Raw genomic sequence first — 22170 nt, 5'->3', positions numbered from 1 at the left:
TTTCTGCCTTGGTAGATTCTGGTGCAGCTGGCAACTTTATTTCGTCTTCATTGGTTCAAGAGTTGCAGATTCCTGTTGTCATTATCCCATTCTCTTCCCTCTCTGCAGTGAATGGGACAAGAATTTCTAATTGATATGTTACGCATCAAACAAAGTCTATGAAGCTGAGGGTTGGAGCTTTGCATGAAGAAAGTTTAGAGTTGTTGGTAATACCTACTTCTATGTATGATATAGTTCTTGGTTTGCCATGGTTAACTCTTCATAATCCTCATATTGATTGGACTTGTTCTCAAATCCTTTCTTGGAGTCCTAAATGCAAACTACGTTGTTTGATTCCTTTTGTACGATTGACTGAAGTAAAAGTAGATGTTCCACCTTCTCTCCCACAGCATTATCATGAGTTTGCTGATGTCTTTTCTGAACAGGCGGCAGACATACTTCCACCGCATCATCCCTGGGATTGTCCTATTGAACTTATTCCTGGTAAAGTGACACCCAAAGGTAGAGTATACCCTCTCTCTGTCCCTGAAACTCAAGCCATGTCGGAGTATGTGCAAGACAACCTGCGGAAGGGGTTCATCAGGCCTTCCTCGTCTCCTGCTGGAGCGGGATTCTTTTTTGTAAAGAAAAAAGATGGCGGACTTCGTCCATGTATCGACTTTCGAGGTTTAAATGAGATCACGGTAAAAAATAAATATCCTTTGCCTCTTATTACAGAGCTGTTCGACAGAGTCAAGGGGTCACGACTGTTTACTAAACTTGACTTAAGGGGAGCATATTTGATCAGAATTAAAGGAGATGAGTGGAAAACTGCATTTAATATGCGAGATGGTCATTATGAGAACCTCGTTATGTCTTTTGGCTTATGTAATGCTCCCGCAGTGTTCCAGGAGTTTGTGAATGAAATTTTCCGAGATATACTTTATCAATTTGTTATTGTTTATCTTGATGACATTTAAATTTTTTCCAGGAATCTTTCTGATCATCGTATTCATGTCAAAGAGGTACTAAGTCATCTTCGAGCTAATAAGCTTTACGGTAAGATCTCTAAGTGTGTTTTTGAGGTCCCGGTTATACCCTTTTTGGGGTATATTATCTCTGGTTCCGAACTTCAGATGCTCCCCGCGAAGCTGAAGGCTATACAAGATTGGGTTTTGCCCACTTCATTAAAATTTTTAGGCTTTGACAATTATTATAGAAAGTTTATCAAAGCATTTTCAACGATTGTGGCCCCAATTTCTCCTATGAAAAGAAAAGGGGCTAATCCCAAAGTGTGGTCCCCAGAGGCATTGAATGCCTTCCAGACTCTCAAAGATGCATTTTCTGCGGCTCCTATTTTAATTCAACCTGATGTTGAGAAACCATTTATATTGGAAGTGGATGCGTCCACTTATGGAGTTGGTGCCATTTTGTCCCAAGTGGCCGCAGATGGGAGAACAGTGTCTTGTAGTTTCTTTTCATGAAAGTTTTCCAGTGCTGAGAGTAACTATTCCATCGGGGACCAAGAATTATTAGCTATTAAATTAGCATTAGCGGAATGGATATTTGCTAGAAGGTGCAAAGCATCCAATTACCATTTTTACAGATCATAAGAATTTGTTGTATTTGAAGACAGCTCATTGCTTGAACCCACGACAGGCTCGTTGGGCACTCTTTTTCTCCCGTTTTGATTTAATCCTCAGGTATCATCCAGGTTCATTGAACAAAAAGGCAGACACACTTTCTCGCTCAATGTTGGAAGAGAAAGAACAAAATGTGGATCTAAGTTACCCTATAATAAACCCTCTGGCATTTTCTTCAACTTTCATCTCTCCTGATCCTCCTCCTGGAAGGATATTTGTGGCACCTGAATTACGAGGTAAACTCCTTTCTTGGGCTCATAATTCTCGTTACTCTGGACATCCAGGGGTTCATAAAATGTATTCATTCCTGCAACGTTCATATTGGTGATCCTCCATTGAAATAGATATTCAAGAGTTTATACGTTCTTGTTCTAAATGTGTACAACATAAATCCTCCTGGCAGTCTCCTGTGGGTCCCCTCCATCCACTACCCAACCATGGACCCATCTTTCCATGGACTTTATTACATATCTTTCCGAATCCAGGGGGTGTACGGTTATTTGGGTAGTGGTGGATCTTCTACCAAAATGGCCCATTTTTGTCCTTTGGCATGAATTCCATCAGCCCCCAAACTAGCACAAATTTTTATCAAGGAGATATTTCGTCTTCATGGACTTCCTTCTGAAATAGTGTCTGATCATGGTGTTCAGTTTGTTGCTCGTTTTTGGAGGGTGTTATGTTCGTCATTACAAATTAAATTACAATTTTGTTCTGCATATCATCCTCAGTCAAATGGACAAACCGAAAGAGTGAACCAGGAGTTGGAGACCTTCTTGAGAATGTATATTTCCTCTTCTCAAGGCGACTGGATGGATTTTTTGCCTTGGGCCGAGTTTGCCCATAATTTTCACTATTCGTCTGCTACAGGTGTAACTCCCTTTTTCACCAACTGTGGCCAGCATCCTCGAGTTCCTGAGCTTCAATCAGTTCCTACAGTGGACGTTCCAGCAGCCAAAGCTACTCTCCAACATTTTTCTGGAATTTGGAGACAGGTACATAAGTGTCTTAGGAAAACCTCTCATAATTTTTGCTGATAGAAAACGTTCGGCTGTTCCTAATTATTCTGTCGGTGATCGTGTCTGGTTATCCACTAGAAATCTTCGACTTAAAGTACCCACTATGAAATTTGCCCCCCAGTATATTGGGCCTTTCCGTATTGTAAAGATTACCAATCCAGTGGCATGTAAGTTAGTTACCTCCAACTATGCGTGTACCTAACTCCTTTCATGTCTCCTTGCTTAGACCATTGATTCTTAATCAGTTTCATGACAGTTTGCCTAAAGTACCTCCTATAACAACTTCTTGAGGAGTGGAGTTTAAGATTGATAAGATTCTGGATTCACGTAAGCATCAAAATCAGTTGCAATATCTGGTAGACTGGAAGGGCTACGGCCCGGAGGAGAGATCTTGGATTAAAGACTCTGATGTCCATGCTCCTAAGTTGATACGTAATTTTCATGCTAAATTTCCTTTTAAACCTGGTGGGTGTTCAGAGACCACCCAAAAAGGGGGGGGTACTGTCAGGACTTTGACTATTTCAGTACATAAAGATAAACTACACTTGCCGAAGTTCCATTGTGGTCATTGGAGGATCTATCCTGGTTGCTGCCATTTATCACATGCAGTGTGCATAGATTTAAAGTGATCATTTGTTTCTTAGGTGTCGTCGGGTTGTTGGATTCCTTGATTGCTTATGATTCCAAACCTAATTCTATTTGGGTCACATGTTCTGAACTTCCTATGTATCACAGACCTCTAGTATAAAGTCTGTTACTAACTATGCCTCATTGTCTGTGGAACGTTACTTTCAGGTCTTCCTTGTACTCCTGCCAGATCCCCGCTGTGCCTGGTGTATGCTGTGGACCTCGCTACATTCCTGCTCGTGTTCCGGTTCAAGTTCTGATACAGGTTATAAGCTGCACTACAGAGCTCAGCATTGCCATTGTCTTTCCGTGTTATCCTGCTCTATTACTACTATTCCATTCTACGCTACACTATTTTGTTTACTTGTTATTATTGACTCATACGGACACTGGGGTTACTTCTTCTACAGTTGTCAACTGCACCATTACAGTCTATCCTTACCGGAACCCCATTACACCACAGGGCTCAACCCTGCTCCGGACCTTCATTACGCTGCAGGGCTCAACCCTGCTCCGGACCTTCATTACGCCGCAGGGCTCAACCCTGCTCCGGACCTTCATCACATCGCAGGGCTCAACCCTGCTCCGGACCTTCATCACATCGCAGGGCTCAACCCTGCTCCGGACCTTCATCACATCGCAGGGCTCAACCAAGTTCCGGACCCTCATCACGTCTCAGGGCTCAACCCTGTTTCAGACCTCCGTCACACTACAGGGCTCAACCCTGTGATTGACCTCCATTCTATCCTGAGGCCCTAGCCTTGTGTCGAACTCGGGGTTTCACCCCACACCAGTTCAGTGTGTACTTCGAACTTTGTTTCTAACAGGGCTATACCCCTGCACCTGTTAGTGCATGTCATGAACTTTGTGTTATTGAGATTTAATGTGGAACTTTGCCATATAGTTTTTGTTCTTCAATAAATTCTATTTACTTTTATTTCATGCTAGTGATATTTCATGAAAAGGTCATTCCTAAAACCACCTCAGTTCATACTACCTAGTAAGCCTGGCTCTTCCCAGGAGTCTCAAGTGGCTGTAGCCGTGACAACCCAAAATTTAGATGTTTTGTTCCCCGAGCCACTTAGTTATCACTTGAGCCTTATGGCAAAATGCTCCATCATGCTGGAAAAGGCATTGTTGTCACCAAATTGTTCTCGGATGGTTGGGAGAAGTTGCTCTTGGAGGATGTTTTGGTACCGTTCTTTATTCATGGCTGTGTTCTTAGGCAAAATTGTGAGCGAGCCCACTCCCTTGGCTGAGAAGCAACCCCACACATGAATGGTCTCAGAATGCAGTATGATTGTGTGTTCTGTCTACTTTTTGTTTTCATCAATTCCATGTTTTAAAGAATCCATCACAAATTACTTACCAATTGTATATTTATAAAAAAATGTCTTATGTGCAGTTTTTTGTAGAGTCCAGTAAACAGAAAACATTGCAACGCTTTCTACACCTTCATTTCCCATTGTAAATATCAAACACAGAGTTGTTGTTTTTTAAGTCTCTCTACAATTCAAAAGCATCTGACAGCCACTAAACTTAGAAAAGTGTAAAAGCTGCATTTGCAGTGTAAGGTGACATCTTGGATGTACTGTTTATGTAACAAGCGTATGTCTTACCAAACACATTCTTCCTACAATACATTAACAGTTTTTATTTTCATTGAGTACGCCAGTATTGCCCCATAGCTAGTACTCTATGTTCCAATAATAAGGCCTCTTGATAATTGCACATTGTTCAATATTTTCAATTACCATGCTTTCATTGTCATGTATAATATTCAGTATTTAGAAGCTATATGCATCCATTTCCTTTCATCTAACCTAGCACTCTACTGCAACTCTGTTAAAAAGTTAATTATTACCTCCTAACTACATTGCAGACAGCTGAAATCTCTAGCACTTCTTTAGGACACTTTCCTGATAGGATGTGATGCAGACATTTGAGTTGCTGACACAACACTGGCACCACCCAGTGTATTTCTGCAAAGCAAGTGTGCCAAAGCTACCAGTCACACTCTGTTCACATGCTGCAGTGGAATCAAAGACTGCGTGATGGACATATTTAGTTAAACATAAACACTTTGCATATTTAGCTCAAGAATATACAGAATTTGATGTATATTACTGTCAAACACTGGCTTTACTATAATGATTACACAAAAAAAAGTCTATGAAATATTAAAATTCCAAATAAAAGGAGCACTCCTGGTTTACTATTAAATATTAAGTAAGCTGCTCCAGGAATTACATTTAGAATGTTTTTTTCCCACAAGCAGAAGCGTTGTGTGCACAGCCCATGGGGGCGAGTGTCGGGAAGGTGGTAGCGGGGGAGGGAAGGGGCAAGACAGTGCTACACAGGACAGTGCTGGGTGCAGAGAAGCCTAGCGCCGGCCCTGCTCATACTTTTTTAAAATATTAATTACTTATATATTATAAATTTACTGTCTATAAATAACGAAAACGGTTTACATGTTTTAATATTACGTTTTCATTTAAAGAAATTACATTTTGTATCTCACCCTCTCCCAGCACCACAGAATGCTTCTTTATATATATACGCTAGCTGGAGTACCTGGCGTTGCCCGGGATTTTAAGAATGTTTGTTTACACATCATCCTCCAACAAACCTCTCCTTAGGCAGGCCTCACGAAAAGTGTGACAAACTTCCCCATCAACAGTCCTAAGGTCTTCGAAGGAAGTAGGACCTGTAACAGTGTAAAGCAAGCTTCGGAGATAGAAGCATTAAAAATTTGTCAGATGTACAGTGTAAACACGGCCAAGAGCTTATGTTGCCCTGATACCAGGATGACCATCTACAGCGACTCAGTTTTCTGTGCAAAAAAACTTTTCGAGAAGCATTCCACGTGTAATATTTTGGCAGCTCACAGTACAGCAGGGTCCTTGCAAAGTCATAATTTTGACACAGTTCGAAGAAAGTCAATGTTGTTGCGTAATTTGGTATAGTCAGAGAGCTGAGAATGCTGGCAAAGCCTGCTAAAGCTCTCTTCGATAATAAACATTATCATGACAAAACATGACAACACAAAACACTCACTCCGAGGCCCTACCCATATGCCGTGAGACCCCACAATGAGCGTGCGTACAGCAAAAATTGTCTTTTTGAATTAATTAAAAATGAACAGTAATTCATATCAATTTCAATTTTTTTTAGTTGCCTCAGCCGTTTTAATACGCTCGTATGTAAAATTTCACATTCTTGGCTTGTAAACTGTGGATTTGTATAGAAAGACAGAAGAACAGATCACTCTCTCTAACAACGTTACACCAACAGAGATGGAGAGTGATTTCTCTGCTGGTGCTGTAAGAGGTTCCTTTTCTGTGTGTTATAAGTATATTTAATAATGTTTTTACACCTCACTTTCTTGTTGCTTTAAGTGCCCACAGCAGCAGAGTGGCACTGACAGTGTTTCTCATTCTCCTCAGTCAGCTCTGCCTGTCTTTTTTTTTTTTCGTGTCTGAGCCCCTCCCCCAACCCCGCCCCTTTACTATTCATATGAATAGTTTTTACCATTGAATGCTTTTGATGTGATGGTTAGTTACTATTGCATCAAAAGATTCAATGGTGGAAGCACTGCCATCATATGATGGTGGGCTTCCGATGTCCATCCCTAGTCCTGAGGACCAAGTTTGAGAACTTGTGTGTTAGGCAATAAGTTATAAATGTAGGGAGCAGCATGGGTGAAGTTCAGTCGGCACCTTTGTACTCATTGCCAGGAATATAAAGAGGTCTGTCCCCCACTCACCATAGTGAGTGACAGGTGTGTGGGCTTTTTTAAGTAAGGTGCTAGGGAGGAATCGGTACGATATACCGGCGGTTAGAAAACTGACAGCGGCATCCCGATGGTGAAGATCCCGACGGGCCGGTAAGTAACCTAACCCCCCCCCCTGGTGGTGCCTAACCCCCAATTCCCGCACCCTAACTGGACGGTGCCTAACCCACCCCACCATAACCCCCCATCCCTGGCCTAACCCGCATACTTACCTTTGGGATGCAGACATCGGTATTGTGATCGCTTCGGTATCCTGACTTGCGGCATCCTGTCCGCTGGAATCTTGACTGGATTAGGGGAGGTAACAAGTCCCCATACTGTTTTAAAATGCTGTCTGCCATACCTATACTTTTTCCAGACTTGGAGCAGAACAGGAATGGGAAGTATGTACTATCATCATCATGCCACGTTGGGGTGCAATGTACTATATGTGCAGTTTGTGCACCTGCAAAATATCCCAACAGGGTACCATGCAACCAATGGCTTGAAAGTTGGCCAAAACGACCTGTGGCACAATGCAATGCTGGGACGTGTGTGGATACACCAGCTGCAAAGTCCCAGTCCCACAACCCCTGCCTGCAGTGAGTGAGGAGGACACCCCATCCATCCCTGCATTGTAGCAGCAGCACTAGTCGTCACTGTTTCCCAACAACATTTCCCGCCCTTCCCCCCGCTTCCATACGGGCACTTCCCGCAGCGGCCAATCCCTGCACCCCTTCCCTAGTGCTCTGCGCGCTCACACTACCCTGCTAGGCTCGGGCCCTCGCCTCTCTGCTGCCACCGTCGCTGGCGTAAAGGCAGCGCTCGGCAGCCAATCACGGCGCGCCTCCCTGTTTGAACCTGCTCGTTCGTCAGTACAGGGGTGGGTGGAGCCGGGAGGAAGGCAGGTTAGGTTGTGTTTGTGTTCTGTGTGTGTGCCATGGACTCAGCAGCAGCAGCCCAGTGATATTAGTGACAATAGAGAGGAGGGAAGTGACAAGAGGGGGCAGCAGCCGCACACACCGCCCCCAGCCCGCTCTCCTCTCCCGCCGCAGCCCGGGGAATGTGACTCCTGCTTGCTGGGACCATCGCCGAGGTGATTGTGGACGGAGGATTATCCCGGGCTCACAGGAAGAAGGTGCTGGGGGGGAGGGGGGGCATCGCTGAGGACTGAGGCCTAAACTGTCAGCAAGGCAACCGAGAGGGCAGGGAGACCCAGGAAACCCCCCCCAACCCAAGGTCTAATCCCTAGTGAGAGATCCAAGGTAATCCTGCCAGATCCCTTCCTCCCCACTAGCATCACCCTCTGTGGGTGTATAATGTGGGGAGGGCACTACCCCTTCCCTCTGTGTACTCTTACCTATGTATGTCTGTCTATATATACATATGCATGCCTGTCATTAATGTGTGTGTGTGTGTGTGTGTATATATATATATATATATATATATATATATATATATATATATATCTTTCTATATCTCTGTGTATAATATATGTGAATTTGACATGTGCCAGACCCTGGTTACATTATTTTACCTATTATTATCCACCTTGGTACTGTATCCTGCACCTATCCCACCTAAACACTGGTTCATTTTGCAATATTACTATTAGGCCCCCTGAGCCACCCCTAATCATGGAAAAATCTAACTGTGCACCATAGGGAATCTTTGTGACAGTGTCTCTTGTCTCTGTCCAGCCACTTTTTTTTTTTGGCCTTGTGCTTGCTCACACCTGTTAGGTAGAAGTAGATGGTTCCTTGTCAGTCCTCTGTACATACCTTGCATGGATGATTGACGAGCAGCAAAAACTGACAGTACAGGAAAATCCTGTTTGTAGCTTTCGGATTGCGTAGCCTGCCTGTTCGCAAGTGACAGCTTACACATGTTTACACTCACTATGATTGTATATGTCCTTTGTTTGGCTGAAGCTTTTATTTTTCTTGCCATTTATTTCCCTGGCAGAAATTGGTTAATGATTAAATATGCTATCTGTGACTTAAAAAGCCTTAATAATTGATAAGATGGGTGATAGAAAGTGTTACTATATATTGTAGGAAGTCCAACAAAGTGTTAGTACTATATATTGTAGGAAGTCCAGGTACAGCAGCCCTCTCTGACCAACACACATCCCTCAGGCATATGGCAGCCACCCTCCATTTGATGCTTCTCCTTGTGTTGCAATTTGGTTATTGTGCCAGGATATTATACACACACAACTGTGTCATTCCAATGGTGGTCATAAAGCTGCAGCAGTAAGATTTTCCAGGTGGTCAGTTTCGGACCCTCTTGGCCCCTATCAGTACTTTAATGAATCTTCTTTCTGAGTGTGCAGCATGGTACACACGTTGCAGATGTAACCTTAGAAACGTTTGGATGATGTAATAAGTTAGTAGGGATGAAAGATGCCAAGGGGTATATTGACTAAAGTGAGAGTTTTTAAAAGTGGATATGTCGCCCATAGCAACCAGTCAGATTCTAAATAAATTTTAACTAGCATCTTGTAGAAGATACTAGCTAGAATCTGGTTGCTATGGGCAACATCACTTCTAAAAACTCTCACTTTGGTAAATTTACCCCCAAGAGTCATACAGGTTGAGTCTCCCATATCCAAATATTCCGAAATACGGAATTTTGGAGCATGACTGAAATAGTAAAACCTTTGTTTTTTTGTTGGTTCAATGTGCACAAACTTTGTGTAAAATACAACATTGTTAAAAATATTGTATAAAATTACCTTCAGGCTCTATTGATATGAAACAAATATAAATTTAATGTATGCACACAAATTTTGAGCTACAAAATCATTGAAAATATTGTATAAAATGACATGCAGGCTGTGTGTATAAGGTATATATAAAACATAAATGCATTCTGTGTTTAGATTTGGGTCCCATTCCCAAGATATTTCATTATGGTATGCAAATATTCCAAAATACAGAATATTCCGATACCCAAACCTGGTCCCAAGCATTTTGCATATGGGAGACTCAACCTGTATGTATGAAATAGCATAGACTAGTGTTTGTGAAGGTGACACAACCACTCCTCAGCTGTTGCTCTCTGATGTGCTCATACCTGGATGACTTAAATATTTTTGTAAATGCCACATTGGTAGAATGATGTACTATACCTGCATTGTTACGTGGTGTAAGACTAGTTGTAGTAAAGAATGTATTCGATTAGGTTTTTTTACATATTGTTTAATTTGAAGCCTATTTATGAATAAATTCACAAACTTGCTGCATTTTTTTTTCTTATTAACCCTTCTGGAGCTGGCCATATTTTTTATCTGCTTATCTTGTAGCAGCCTGAAAATAGCCATTGTTTTATCCCCAGAATCTAGGTACGAAAGAGGATTTTGTGTCATATTAGTAGGGTAGATTTGGTAAAAATGTGCCTTGTGAACCACATTGTGTGTTTTAAAGTATTTGCAGTACTGGATTTGCATTCTGTGTTACTATAGGTAGGGGGTAGAACTCCTGTCCTTCTCTATGTATCTATTTGATTGCTTTAAGTTGCTACATATTACTCCCAAAGCAAATTTTCCCCAAGAGATGACTAAATTGTAATGCTTTTTAAATGTACAGTTGTATTATGATGTCTTTTTATGGGTAATTGTGGACAGAACAGTCTCAAGTGGTCTAATAACATTCCCTTGCACAGTGTATATTTATGCATATCTGTTGCTGGACCTTGGCCATACAGAATGTTTCTGTATCTAATGAATTGATATTAGCTGACAGGTCCATTTTAAATATCTGAACAGTCGTTTAAAAACATATTTTACAGCCTTAAAGTAACTTCTGAAAAATATGTTTTTTTCTTCTTCTTTTTTTTTTTTTTATATATACATAACTCTATGTAGTTATGTTTGACCGTCCCATATACTACCACACTTTCACATTATGAAACTTCAGGAAGTGTGCACCTTCAGAGCATCGAATGATCTCATTAGATCAGAGTCACTGGATCTACGGCCAATGTCAATAATTAATTTAAATAATTCCTAAGACGTTATATCAGGAGGGAGGGGCCCAGTTCTAAGGCCAGGCTTTCCCAGGAATGTGTGCTAATAACACTACGTTACAATTAGGCTTTCACTCAGATAGCAATATTGATGATCTAGCTTCCAAGACTGCTTGACATATCCACACTAAAAAGAGATACAATGGACCACTGTTTATTTTCTTTATTTAATTTTTCATAAGAGAAGTCTTTTATTTTTTTCTTTTTTCAGGCATTTTACTCTTGTTGGATTAAAAAGTTTCCTAATTCAGCCCCCATCTTTGTTCCAGTGAACACATTGGGGCTGGTACATAGTTGAACGCTAGTCTGTTTCCAGAGCGGAGCTTGTGGTTTTTCGCACTGCACTTGCATCCGGAAGCAAGCATGCACATCTATAGGCGATGCAGAGTTGCACACATTTCAGGTGCATCTCTACTAACGTCTGAGTAGGCAGAACTGGGCTGCAACAGGGCATTCTCACGTAGACTATGTTCAGTGAGAGCGTATTGACGGAATTGCGGGCTATGCAAAGTTATGTATAAGCATATAAAAGGTTGTTTTCCAATGCATCTTTTACACCTAGGAATGGGGCTGCAGAAAGGGCGCACTGATAAAGATGACGACAATGATAACAAATGATCTATGGAGCTAAATTCAGAAATGGTTATAAATCTCTTAACTATATTGAGTTTCTAACCACGTGTTTCAGACCACATCACAAACTAGCCCAATAAGAGTAACCTTGCACCACTATGTAGATGCAAGCAAAGGGAAAAAAAGCAGGACTGCAAACCTTTAGCATATATTAATTGACTTGTGACTAAATGCCAATAAAAGCAGGTATTCTCAAAAGCAGCAATGTTAATAAAGACATAAAACATGTATAAATGTTTTATCTGATTTAAAATATATGTTTCAGCAGAGAGAAATTATATAAAGGAGTGTATAGAAGCATACATTTCATCTTTTAGGACTAAGTGCATTAAAAGTAAAGTATTTGCACTATGCCGTTCACAAGTGTACAATTTAAAGTAAACGCCGATGTTACACCCCATCGCCACCACATGCCTTTAAGGCCGGGTACCAGTTCACACACCAGTGACATCACATGTCTTATGTGGTTAGTAAGCACTTGTACTTGCGTTCCCGGAGGCCAGCAGAGGACTTTCTGCGGACCTCACAGCATTTGGTCAGTGTTGGATGTAAAATGTAAAGCAGACAGCACCCAGAAAAAAGCAGTGTGACGTCATGGCTTCCTAAAGCAAATAGAAATTCATGTGGGTATGATGACAGGAGAAATGATAGTAAGCACATATCTTCTGATGCCAATAAAGGCCCCCATACATGGTGCCATACGCCCCTTGCGATGCGACTTGCGATCCGAAGGCTGACATCTCGGGCGGTCCCCACACACGGAGCATTAAATTTGCTGCTGAACTTTTGCCTTATGAATGCTTTGAGGGAAGTATTAATGAAGCAAAGTTACAAGCGTTTTGTTTATATTCAGTGTTGAAGCAATAACATTGTTTTTAATCCTTTTTAGTAACATCCTAGAGAACTTGTGAAACTTCAATTGTTGCTAAATTTCAAGTGCAACAACTCTCAGTTAAACTGGGTACACACACCATGTTAGTCTTCATTCATACACCTGTCACAACCCATGTAGTTCCTCTTATCATGCCAGGGGTTTACCTCTCTGCTCTGGTGCTTCTAGCACACTCCACCGATGCAACGAACTGCTGAGATTAAGCAGTTGGTATGCTAGAAGCACCAGAGCAGAGAGCGTCACCCCAGGCAGAAAAGAGGAACTGCACGGGTTTTAACAGGTGCAGGGTGCTAGAAAGAACACTACATGTCCTGGTGCAACCGTGTGATGCGATGTAACAAATACTTTGTGCATGTCGTACACACTGCACGATACGGTGTGGGACGCGTGCATGTGCCGTTCTGTGCTGCATGTAACAGGACCGCGTCGTTCATTGCATCGCCCCATCTGCCGTGCAGAATAGCAGATGGGACGATAGTTCGGAGTACACACTATACCAGTGTTGGCTAACCTTGACACTCCAGCTGTTGTGGAACTATATATCCCAGCATGCCCTGCCACAGTTTTAGCATGCCCTAATAGCAAAACTGTAGCAGTGCATGCTGGGTTATGTAGTTCCATAACAGCTGGAGTGTCAAGGTTAGCCAACACTGCACTATACAATGTGTACTATATATCGTTCTGATCCACGTCCGAATATATCGTATAGCATGTACCCAGCTTTAGTCCTATAGCATCCAACGACTGGTGTGTAAATGTATTTAATGCTGATTACCTATTCTAATGTTGGCCATGCCTATGGGCTGATTCCTCAATCATGTGATTAGTTTTCAATGTAGCTGCATATGTTAGTGGCCAAATTGCAACGATCGGGCCATTCTGTACTTGGGGAGCGCAGCCAGATCATATGTGGGTCCACCAGTTGTTTTGCCCTGTGTCTGGATTAGACTAGGGCAGACTGATAACTTTGGGGTGGTACACATTCCCGTATTGGGACAACTTACTAATATCTGTGTCTAAATGATACATTTTTGTGCTTTATAGAAAATCTGCAGATTGCTACCTATACATACTGGCCATCTGCTCCTTCTTCTAATCAGATGAATCACATTCTTAAGGAGGATCACATTAATAACTGCTAATGTATTTTTGCAACACAACCTCTATTCTTTGCATTACCAAATTTGGCACTTTCTTTTAAGATTCCTCTCAAGCTTCCAAGTCTCTCTCTCTCTTTTTTTTTTTTTTTTTTTCTAATTAAACAATTTCTTGCGGACATGCCAGTGTTTTAAATCCCTTTGCTGCCTGGACGGCCCTCGATAGTGCAGATTTAACACACTGGTCCAGGTTCTGACCTGAAAGCTTGTGTTTATATTGTTGTTAGCCAATAAATGTAAAGTTAGTCTTGGGTACTAGCGACGTTTGAAAGCCTTTCACCTTTAATGGCCCTTGCTGTATGAAAAATGTATGTACAAGTGCTAATCAATCCATAACATTATTTACTGTATAAAATACTTATTTAAAAATACCTCCAAGCAGCCTGTCCTCTATATAAGACGTACCACAATGCAAATATAGTTTTAGCACTAATATATATAGTAAATTGGAAAAACCTACAGGTTGCAACTGGCTTCCTACCGTTCACAGGCAACCTAAAGGTATTTCCTAGCTGTTTAAAGATTGGTTTACTTGGCAAGATAATTTCTGAGATTAATTTGCTTTGAAATTCCAGCACAGAATAAATGACACGCAAGGTCTATAGATTGAATGTAATCAACTTTAGGTGCTGTGGGCAAATGGCAAACCTTTTGTCACTGTACATCAGGCGTATTCAACATGTGGCCCTCCAACTGTTGTGGAACTACACCTCACAGCATTCCCTGCCACAGTTTTTAGATCCCCTATTGGCAAAACCCATGCAGGGCATTCTGGATGTGTATTTCCACAGCAAATGGGGTGAATGTTGAATATCTCTGCTGTACATGTTACTACATCATTTGATTTAAACCCTCCTTTTGACAAAAAGCCTTCTGGCACATATATGCCTTAAAAATAAAGCTGACGTTGAGAGAGGAAATATATTGGGTATTGGGTCATTGCATGTTAAGTGGGCCAGGGGTCCCCAGTTTACCATCTCCAATTTTGATAAAATTTTACATGAAAGTTGGTATATAACGTTGGTAAACTTTTAATTCACAATATGCAATAGTAGCAAAACTATGGCCCTCAAAGTGAGGGTGAGTGCAGCTGTCACCGACTCCGCAGTGCGCAATCGGCAGGTGAGGACGATCTTCAAAATTGCTCCTCTTGACATAGAATGGCCCTATTTTTTTGTCCTGTATACGTATAACTATTACTGTTCAGGCATGGTTCTAAACGTTAGCGTACGATGATTGCAGTAGTAAAAGATGTGGTGATAGTATCAGTGTATTGTAATGTGCTTAAACATATACAGTAGTTCAAATATGTTGACGCGCACACGTGGGTAGCCAAATTGCTTGTGTTCTTTCTGGTCAACGCTTGTACTTGAGTGACTGTTTTATGTATTGTTATCTTTCAACTGTGTTTAATTCATAGGTTCATTGTCAGTCATCAAGGTGGTTTTAAGATCACATGTTATCTGTTCCACTGACCAATCTCACATATGTTATTGTGGTTTATTACATTTGGAAATATTTGACTTGAGCTGTGGAAGAGTAGGAAGACTAATTTCATATGCACACCTGACTTCCTGTCTATAGTGCCAGCTTCTCTTGGGTGTGAAATGGCTCATAGCAGAACACTAGCTGTGTAAGTGTGTAGTCCTATAGCTGGAGTTGTACAGCTTTGCATAAGTGTGGAAACGTGTATCTATTTATGACTGATCAGAAACACTATTTATTGTCGCTGTAATATCTAAGGCTTTGTTAGAGATTTCATTGTTCGTCTTATCTACCCTATTTTATTATTGGTCGTTTTATGCTGGGTACACACCTGAAAAATATAGCTGCAAATCCACTGATCTGCAGATATATCTACAGATGATGGTTATTCATATACACTGAACAACCATCACTGGCATCTGGCCGGGGGTCTCGCTGGCTAAGGCTTGCGTCGCATCGTGCCCCCCCCCTCCCCGGCTGCCTGTGCAGTAATTGTACAGGCAGTCGTCTGACCGCCCGTCAACGCAGCGCGTTATCCTGGTTTATCTGCCATCGTCTGTGCCGCACAGCCGACGCAATATTTCTTTGAACGACGTAGTTCAGACATATCAGTACACACTGGCCGACACACATACGATACATCGGCAATTTAATTGAACGGCTGCTACGCCGGCCAGTGTGCACCCAGCATAAGGCTTTGGAACAGTTTCTTCCATGGCATTCAGTAGTTTCGATGTGCTTGGAAAAATGCATCCACAATAATAAACATGGGGATATTCGCTTAGTTTTTATACTTTAGTGAAGCTTTATATGTTAATAACTGTTTTTTATATGTAAAGAAGCTTTTTTGCTTCGTGTATACTAGAAGTGCTACTTTCCATGTCACCTGTGTAGGTAATTCTTCTCTGGCTGGTGAGTTACCTTCCAGCGAGCTGTCCTAGGCTTCATGGCTGTGTTAGTTCAATAATTGATGGAAAGTAATGGTTGCAAACCCACACCCAGTCCTGGTTTATTTCTGTTATTGTGTCTATTTCTCTAGCACTAATCTCTATTTTATCATCTTGTCATCAGTAGGGATATGTCCTCAGCACCAACCACTCCTCCATCAGTGGATAAAGTAGACGGATTTTCACGGAAGTCCGTCCGAAAAGCCAGGCAGAAGAGGTCACAAAGCTCCTCTCAGTTCAGGTCTCAGGGCAAGCCAATTGAGTTAACACCTCTGCCTCTGCTTAAAGGTAAGTGAGCAAATTGTATCTTGCAGCCCTATATGTACATGTCTCTCCAACATGCTAGCAGACAACTCACAGCACTGCTCAAGTAGAGTGTAAAAGTATTATCGATTATTCCTTACTTGCACAGCAAAAGCAAGAGAACCCTTCTTCCTAGTAACAAGTGAAGATTTGACTAATGTAACCGCTGCTCTATTTATTTATTTTAATTGTTTCTCTATTTAGAGAGAGATATATTTATTTATTTATTTGACTTGGAGTGGCAAATTAAATAGTTTCAACCCCCCTTCGCCAGCGCTGGTATTTCAGCTAGCATCCCCCGGGGGGTGCTAGCTGAAATGCATGAAAAGTGATAGTTTGGGCGTCGAAACAGCACTTTTTTCGGTGTAACCATTTTACGCGGCTGAACCTGACTTATTTGGGCGCGATCGACATGAAGATCGGCATCAATTGAATAGCGCCCCGCGATCTCCCGTCACTTTAGACGCGAGATCGGACGCACTAAAACAATTGAATACCACCCATAGAATGAATAGAATAAAAATAATTTTTACGTATATTTAGACGCGCTTGTATTAATCAGTGTAGTCAAAATATAATTAAATTAACCTTTTGAGTTAATTAAAATATGATGAATGTAGAATAATGAATGGAATGTGATACTAAGAACAATATTGAACAAAGTGATAGAAAGTAAAGACCGGCAATGTCTGACACACTGTAGACTCAATATGAAGAGAATCAAAAAATGTTTTTACTTTTTGTCTGTATAAGCAGTTTTACTTTACACAGACCAAACTATTAGAAGGTGTAATAATTTTCTACTGTAGAAAGTGGCACGGTTTATAAATATAATGTTATTGTAGAGTCTAAAAAAAGACCCATCTAAGCATCCATGGGTTGATATATCCCACCGTTAATCTTGCTGGTCATGTGAAATGACTTCTTTAAAATATGTAATGCCTATAAATAATTATCACATGAAAGTATATGCAGCAATTCAAGATATTGATAATGGGAAAGTGCAGGCTTTAGCTTTCTATTTGTTGGGTGTTTTATCAGTTATACTAAGCACCAGTGTTGGCCAGCGCTAACTTAGGGCTGGATTCTGAGCTGCACTCTCAGCAGCTACAAGCACAGATGGCTGCGATACCCAGATTTCCCACCTCAATCTATTGTTTGTTTCTGCACGGCTTAGCTTACCCGCCAGGCTGTTTTAGTGGGGCCCCGCTACTTGCCCGATTTCAAAAGTGCCCCTGGCAACCCTAGAAGGAACATCATATTCACAGTGAGGGGAAAGCTTATGGACAGCCCAGCATGTCCGTAAGTGCTGAGTACGCCCCCCAAGAGTGATGAAAAGGGAACGTGTCTTAAAGACATGCCTCTCTTCTTGCGGCCATGCCACCTTTATCGGATGCGCGTGAGTGCCCTTTCTACGGACCGGCGCCCTGCCCCTGCACTGGACCTAGAATGAACACTACGGCTTTGTACTGTGGTTTTCTGTCCGCACAGGCAATTGTCATCACCTAAGATCCATCTGAAACTGGCATAATTTTGTCCTACGCATGCCTCATAATAGCATAGAACTCTGGCCCCATGCCACTCCCATTAAATGCATGTCTTCTGTGTGTGCACAAGGTAGCCGCTTAGTACACATAGAAATGGCCATTTCACAGACCGAAAGTACAGGCTGTGCACTTAGCCTCCTTCACCTATACCCAGTCTCTACACGCTCAGTGGCGAAGAAGCGCAGGTTCACACTTTTACAAATCTATATATCAATTTGGTTGCGCACGTAGCCTCCCATCAAGGTGCATATGCCTGGTGTGGCGCATGCACAGTCTGCTGAAAGACGCTGGATACGTCCACTTTTGCACTCTGATGTGACTCAGGATGAAACGCATAGGAGCTGATTCTGAGTTGAATGAAAAGTGGCTGTAGTTGTGGGCATAAGCTTGATTTACTACTGTGTGCTAATGCCAGAATCCATAGGGCTAAAGTGTCTGCTAACGGAAACATGTGCTGCCCGTTGATTTTAAACCAACTGCTGCAACTGTTATCATTAGTATCTGCTAGGTGCAAGACATCCTCCAGAAACAGGCTTCCCTTTTCCGTATGCACAATTCAGAAATGCACAGAGTGTTGGCTACATGCCCACGGCACCCTTATGGTACTGGCACGCCCATAAGACAAGGCTGTTCCCTGCGCTTCCATTGCTGCCACCCTAAAATGCCCAGTTTCACAGAAAGACAGATGCGTCCGAGCACGATACAGCTCAGATTAGGACGGGGCTACGCATCTGTGCATGCGCTGGATGCAAAAACTCTCCCTTTGCGTCAGTGCACAGAGATCCGTCCAACTCTGAATTGGCCCCATAGTGTGCACCGCTGGGTCCTTCTTTGTACTATGTGTATGTGGTAAGGCTGATCCAGTTCTTGCATATTACAGCTGCACATAGGATAAATCTATAGCAAGACCATTGTGCTTTTGCTCTTCAGTTCTTGTGATGCTCACAGGTTCTCTGTTGAGCCTGGTGAGAGTTTAATAGTTAGGATAGGAGGTTTACAGCCTGTTTTTAGGACATACTGTATGTGTTGATGTATCAAGCAGTGAAAACAGTAGAGAAGATGCCCGTTACAACCAATCGGCTTAGAGGAAGCCTTTATCAAGTACATTCTATAAAATGATAGGTATGTGATTATTGGTTGCTGTGGGCAACTTCCCCACTCCATTCTTTTCACTGCTTGATACATCAACCCCATTGTGAATAACTACTGATGACTGTCTAAAACTTATTTCCCTCTTTCTCACTTAGTAGATAAGTGTATTGCATATCTCTCCAAGATATATATGGTTGCATACTGGGTGAAAACATGCGGATTGGTTTTAGAACGCCTCTGGGCATATGCTGTTTTTTTTTTTTCGAAGTTTTTGTGGGTAGCATGACTGCATATTTCTGGGAGCACTGTTCATTGTTTTAGCAAACTTTCTGTACTTTGAAAGAGAAAGATTTGCTAAAGGCTCTATTTGTTAGTGCCTGCTGCAGGTCTAATCTCTAGACAACAATCTTTTCATTTTTATATTTATATATATATATATATATTATATTTTTAATTATTTTGTGCCTTTAAATTTTGTGTACATTGATCAGAAATCAAAGGTGTGACTATTTCTGTCTCAAAAAATCCCGTATTTTGGAATATTTGGATATGGGAGACCCAACCTGTAGTATCATACTGATAAGTCATACCTGCACATCACCGAAAGCAAAAGAGGTGGAGTAGTACAAATGACTCAATGTTTTCCTTTTTTACATTACATGGTAAAGTGTGCGTTCAATCATACCTTTCTTGTTTGCTCAGATTACCTGGGTGACACAGGCGTGTGATTAGTTGATCACTTGGATATTTATGATCAAATGTTTTATCACATCCAGTTTTCTACTAGCAGTCACATGATTGCAATTCAAGTATATTAGGCATCCTGATCACATGACATCCCCTGGACCAGTAGCCATCAAGCTTGAGACATCTCGCTACAACCCTAATGATAGTATGTCATGTCATTATAGTTCTTAATATTCATAGTCTTAACAATAGAGCTATTGGTGCTTCCTCCCTAATTATCATGGTTTTGAATGAGATTGTTAATGTGTTTATCAGATATGTAAATTTCCCTAATACCTGTTTGCAGAATGATTCATGTGACCTACTCTTGACCAGTGTACCGGAAGCAGCATACACCCCAATTAGATGATCTAAGTAAGAAACATATCCACCCAGTATGATATACAAATATACAGTATAATAAAATGACCTATACACCTTCGGGGCTGGTTCAGAGTTAGGATTGAGCAATTTGCACCTTGGTAAATCATGTTGCGCTGCAGATGTAAAATGTGACCAGATTTATAGTTGGGACTGGGGTGATCTAGCTTAATTCAAAAGTTTTGTATAAGTAAAGCTGCTTAGTATTTGTTTACTATATGCAGAAGTAGCCAGTATGTTCCTTGCATGTATTTGCACCCCTTTGCATTGAAGCACGGTTTCTTACAGGAGTAAATGGCAAAATCTGACCTGTGGGAGGAACATCCTGCAACCCCTCTGTCACATGAGAGGCCTCAGCTCTGACAATGCTGCATGTAGCCTCTCCAGATCTTAAATGATTGTGTCAGGATAGGACTGGTCCACCTTGACTTTCACTGTAACTCTAATATGACTTTTTTTTTCCGGAATAGGAGCATAAATCGATTCAATGGGAGTCTGAGCTTAGCCTTCTGATTTCAGCTTTATAACATTGTATATCCACATAGGCGTGTTTTTTGTGTTTTTAATCCATCTCCTAGAAAACATTTCTGTGGAGTGATGTCCGTGAAGCGCACACAAGCTCTTTACAAAAGTGGATGGTGTAAGAGAGAGAGAGGGAATTGTAACGTGCACTGATTTTTCTGTCATTGCTTTGTAAAGATGGCCATGTGGTCTTCATTGCCACCACGTCGTAACAGATCAGTGATCTCGGGCAAAGTATTTGTCTCTCTCCTTTTTCACCAATAAACAGAGGACTCAAGGAGAGATGGATTAAATGCCGCTAGTGTGTATAAGCTCTTAGGGGCCGATTACCATCAGAAGCAAGAATTTGCACCTTTAAAAATCTTGCACATTGTGACAACATTTCATGAGGCGCGCTCCCGAGAGTCTCGGAATTCTTTTGTAAACCGCAATTTGCTGCAATGTTGCACTTTAATTCTACAGTGTGCGACCTGGTAGAAGTTGATGATAGAGTGGGAGCAGCACCCTGAACCCCCCCAAAAATGGCGAATAAGATAACATAACCAAATTCAAATGATGTTACTGGCTATAAGCAAAGTATTGGATGTGCTGTGGTTGATTTTTACATATTTTAAAAATGCTTAAAAAAAAATGATACCCAGGAAGTGTTTTTCAGCAAATTAAAGTCTGTAGGAAATAGACAGCACCTGCATGTATCTGCGATCAGAGTGCACTCTCCGTAGCCGCTGCCTCGGATCACTTTGCAATGGCTGCTGCTTTGGCCAGGCTGCGTTAGCCAAAGCTTACTCAGCCTGGTCGGCTCCTCGCAGACCCAGGCCTCGGCTGTCCCAGGAAATGGGGGCGATACCTTTCCCTGTTTCCAGGAATGCAGCCTGGCACCACCCCTCCCCTTCCCCAAAAGGCAGGGGGCACTGCCTGCTAACGCGCAGAACTTTCTGCAACTGCACAGATCATTGAGTTTACGTATATATCTGAATCGGGGCCTAAGCCCCAACATTTTTACCCTAAAACCACAAACTTTCCCATTTTTCCCCTGCTGAGGGGGGTGCGAGAATTTTTTATTCTGGCAAATGTCGAGAAGTCTGGTGAAAAATGCAGAGATGACTTTTACAGATGATTTCATTTAGCAATCCCGTCATATAGTTCTGAATTAAATCTGCCCCTTAGAATGATTGCAGGAGTATTGTTTAATGCTCCTGTGCCTCCATATAATGCAGAGTTCCACAACTTATTTGTTGGCAATTACTGATCAATGGTAAACACTAGTTTGGAATTGCCTGCTGTAAGCCAATAAATAAACTTCTAGTGTTACAGTGGCTAGTATATTGTTTTCAGAATACTTCTGATAGGCCATCCTAAAGTCACTGTGACAGAGGCACTTCACACCATGGTGTATTTTAGACCTTGGTAGCACCGCGT

The 22170-nt window shown here is 41.7% G+C and overlaps 1 protein-coding gene across 3 annotated transcripts in view; it reads left to right on the top strand.

Moving 5' to 3' along the window:
• Positions 1–7882: 7882 nt before the first annotated feature.
• Positions 7883–22170, top strand: part of PPP2R5E (protein phosphatase 2 regulatory subunit B'epsilon) — a 96253-nt gene continuing 81965 nt past the window's right edge. For 2 of the 3 annotated variants that reach the window (XM_088471235.1, XM_088471234.1), the window contains exons 1-2: positions 7884–8302; positions 16305–16468. In XM_088471235.1, the coding sequence (XP_088327361.1) occupies positions 16312–16468 (157 nt within the window). In that variant the 5' untranslated portion in view covers positions 7884–8302; positions 16305–16311. Of the gene's footprint in view, positions 8303–16304; positions 16469–22170 lie in introns of all 3 variants that reach the window. The other variant, XM_088471236.1, reaches the window with a different exon arrangement.

The sequence above is a fragment of the Taudactylus pleione genome, unplaced genomic scaffold, assembly GCF_031769625.1.
Source record: "Taudactylus pleione unplaced genomic scaffold, aTauple2 ptg000113l, whole genome shotgun sequence".
NCBI lineage: Eukaryota > Metazoa > Chordata > Amphibia > Anura > Myobatrachidae > Taudactylus > Taudactylus pleione.
The sequence above is the reverse complement of the archived record's forward strand: the minus strand, read 5'-3'. Positions and strand labels throughout refer to the sequence as shown.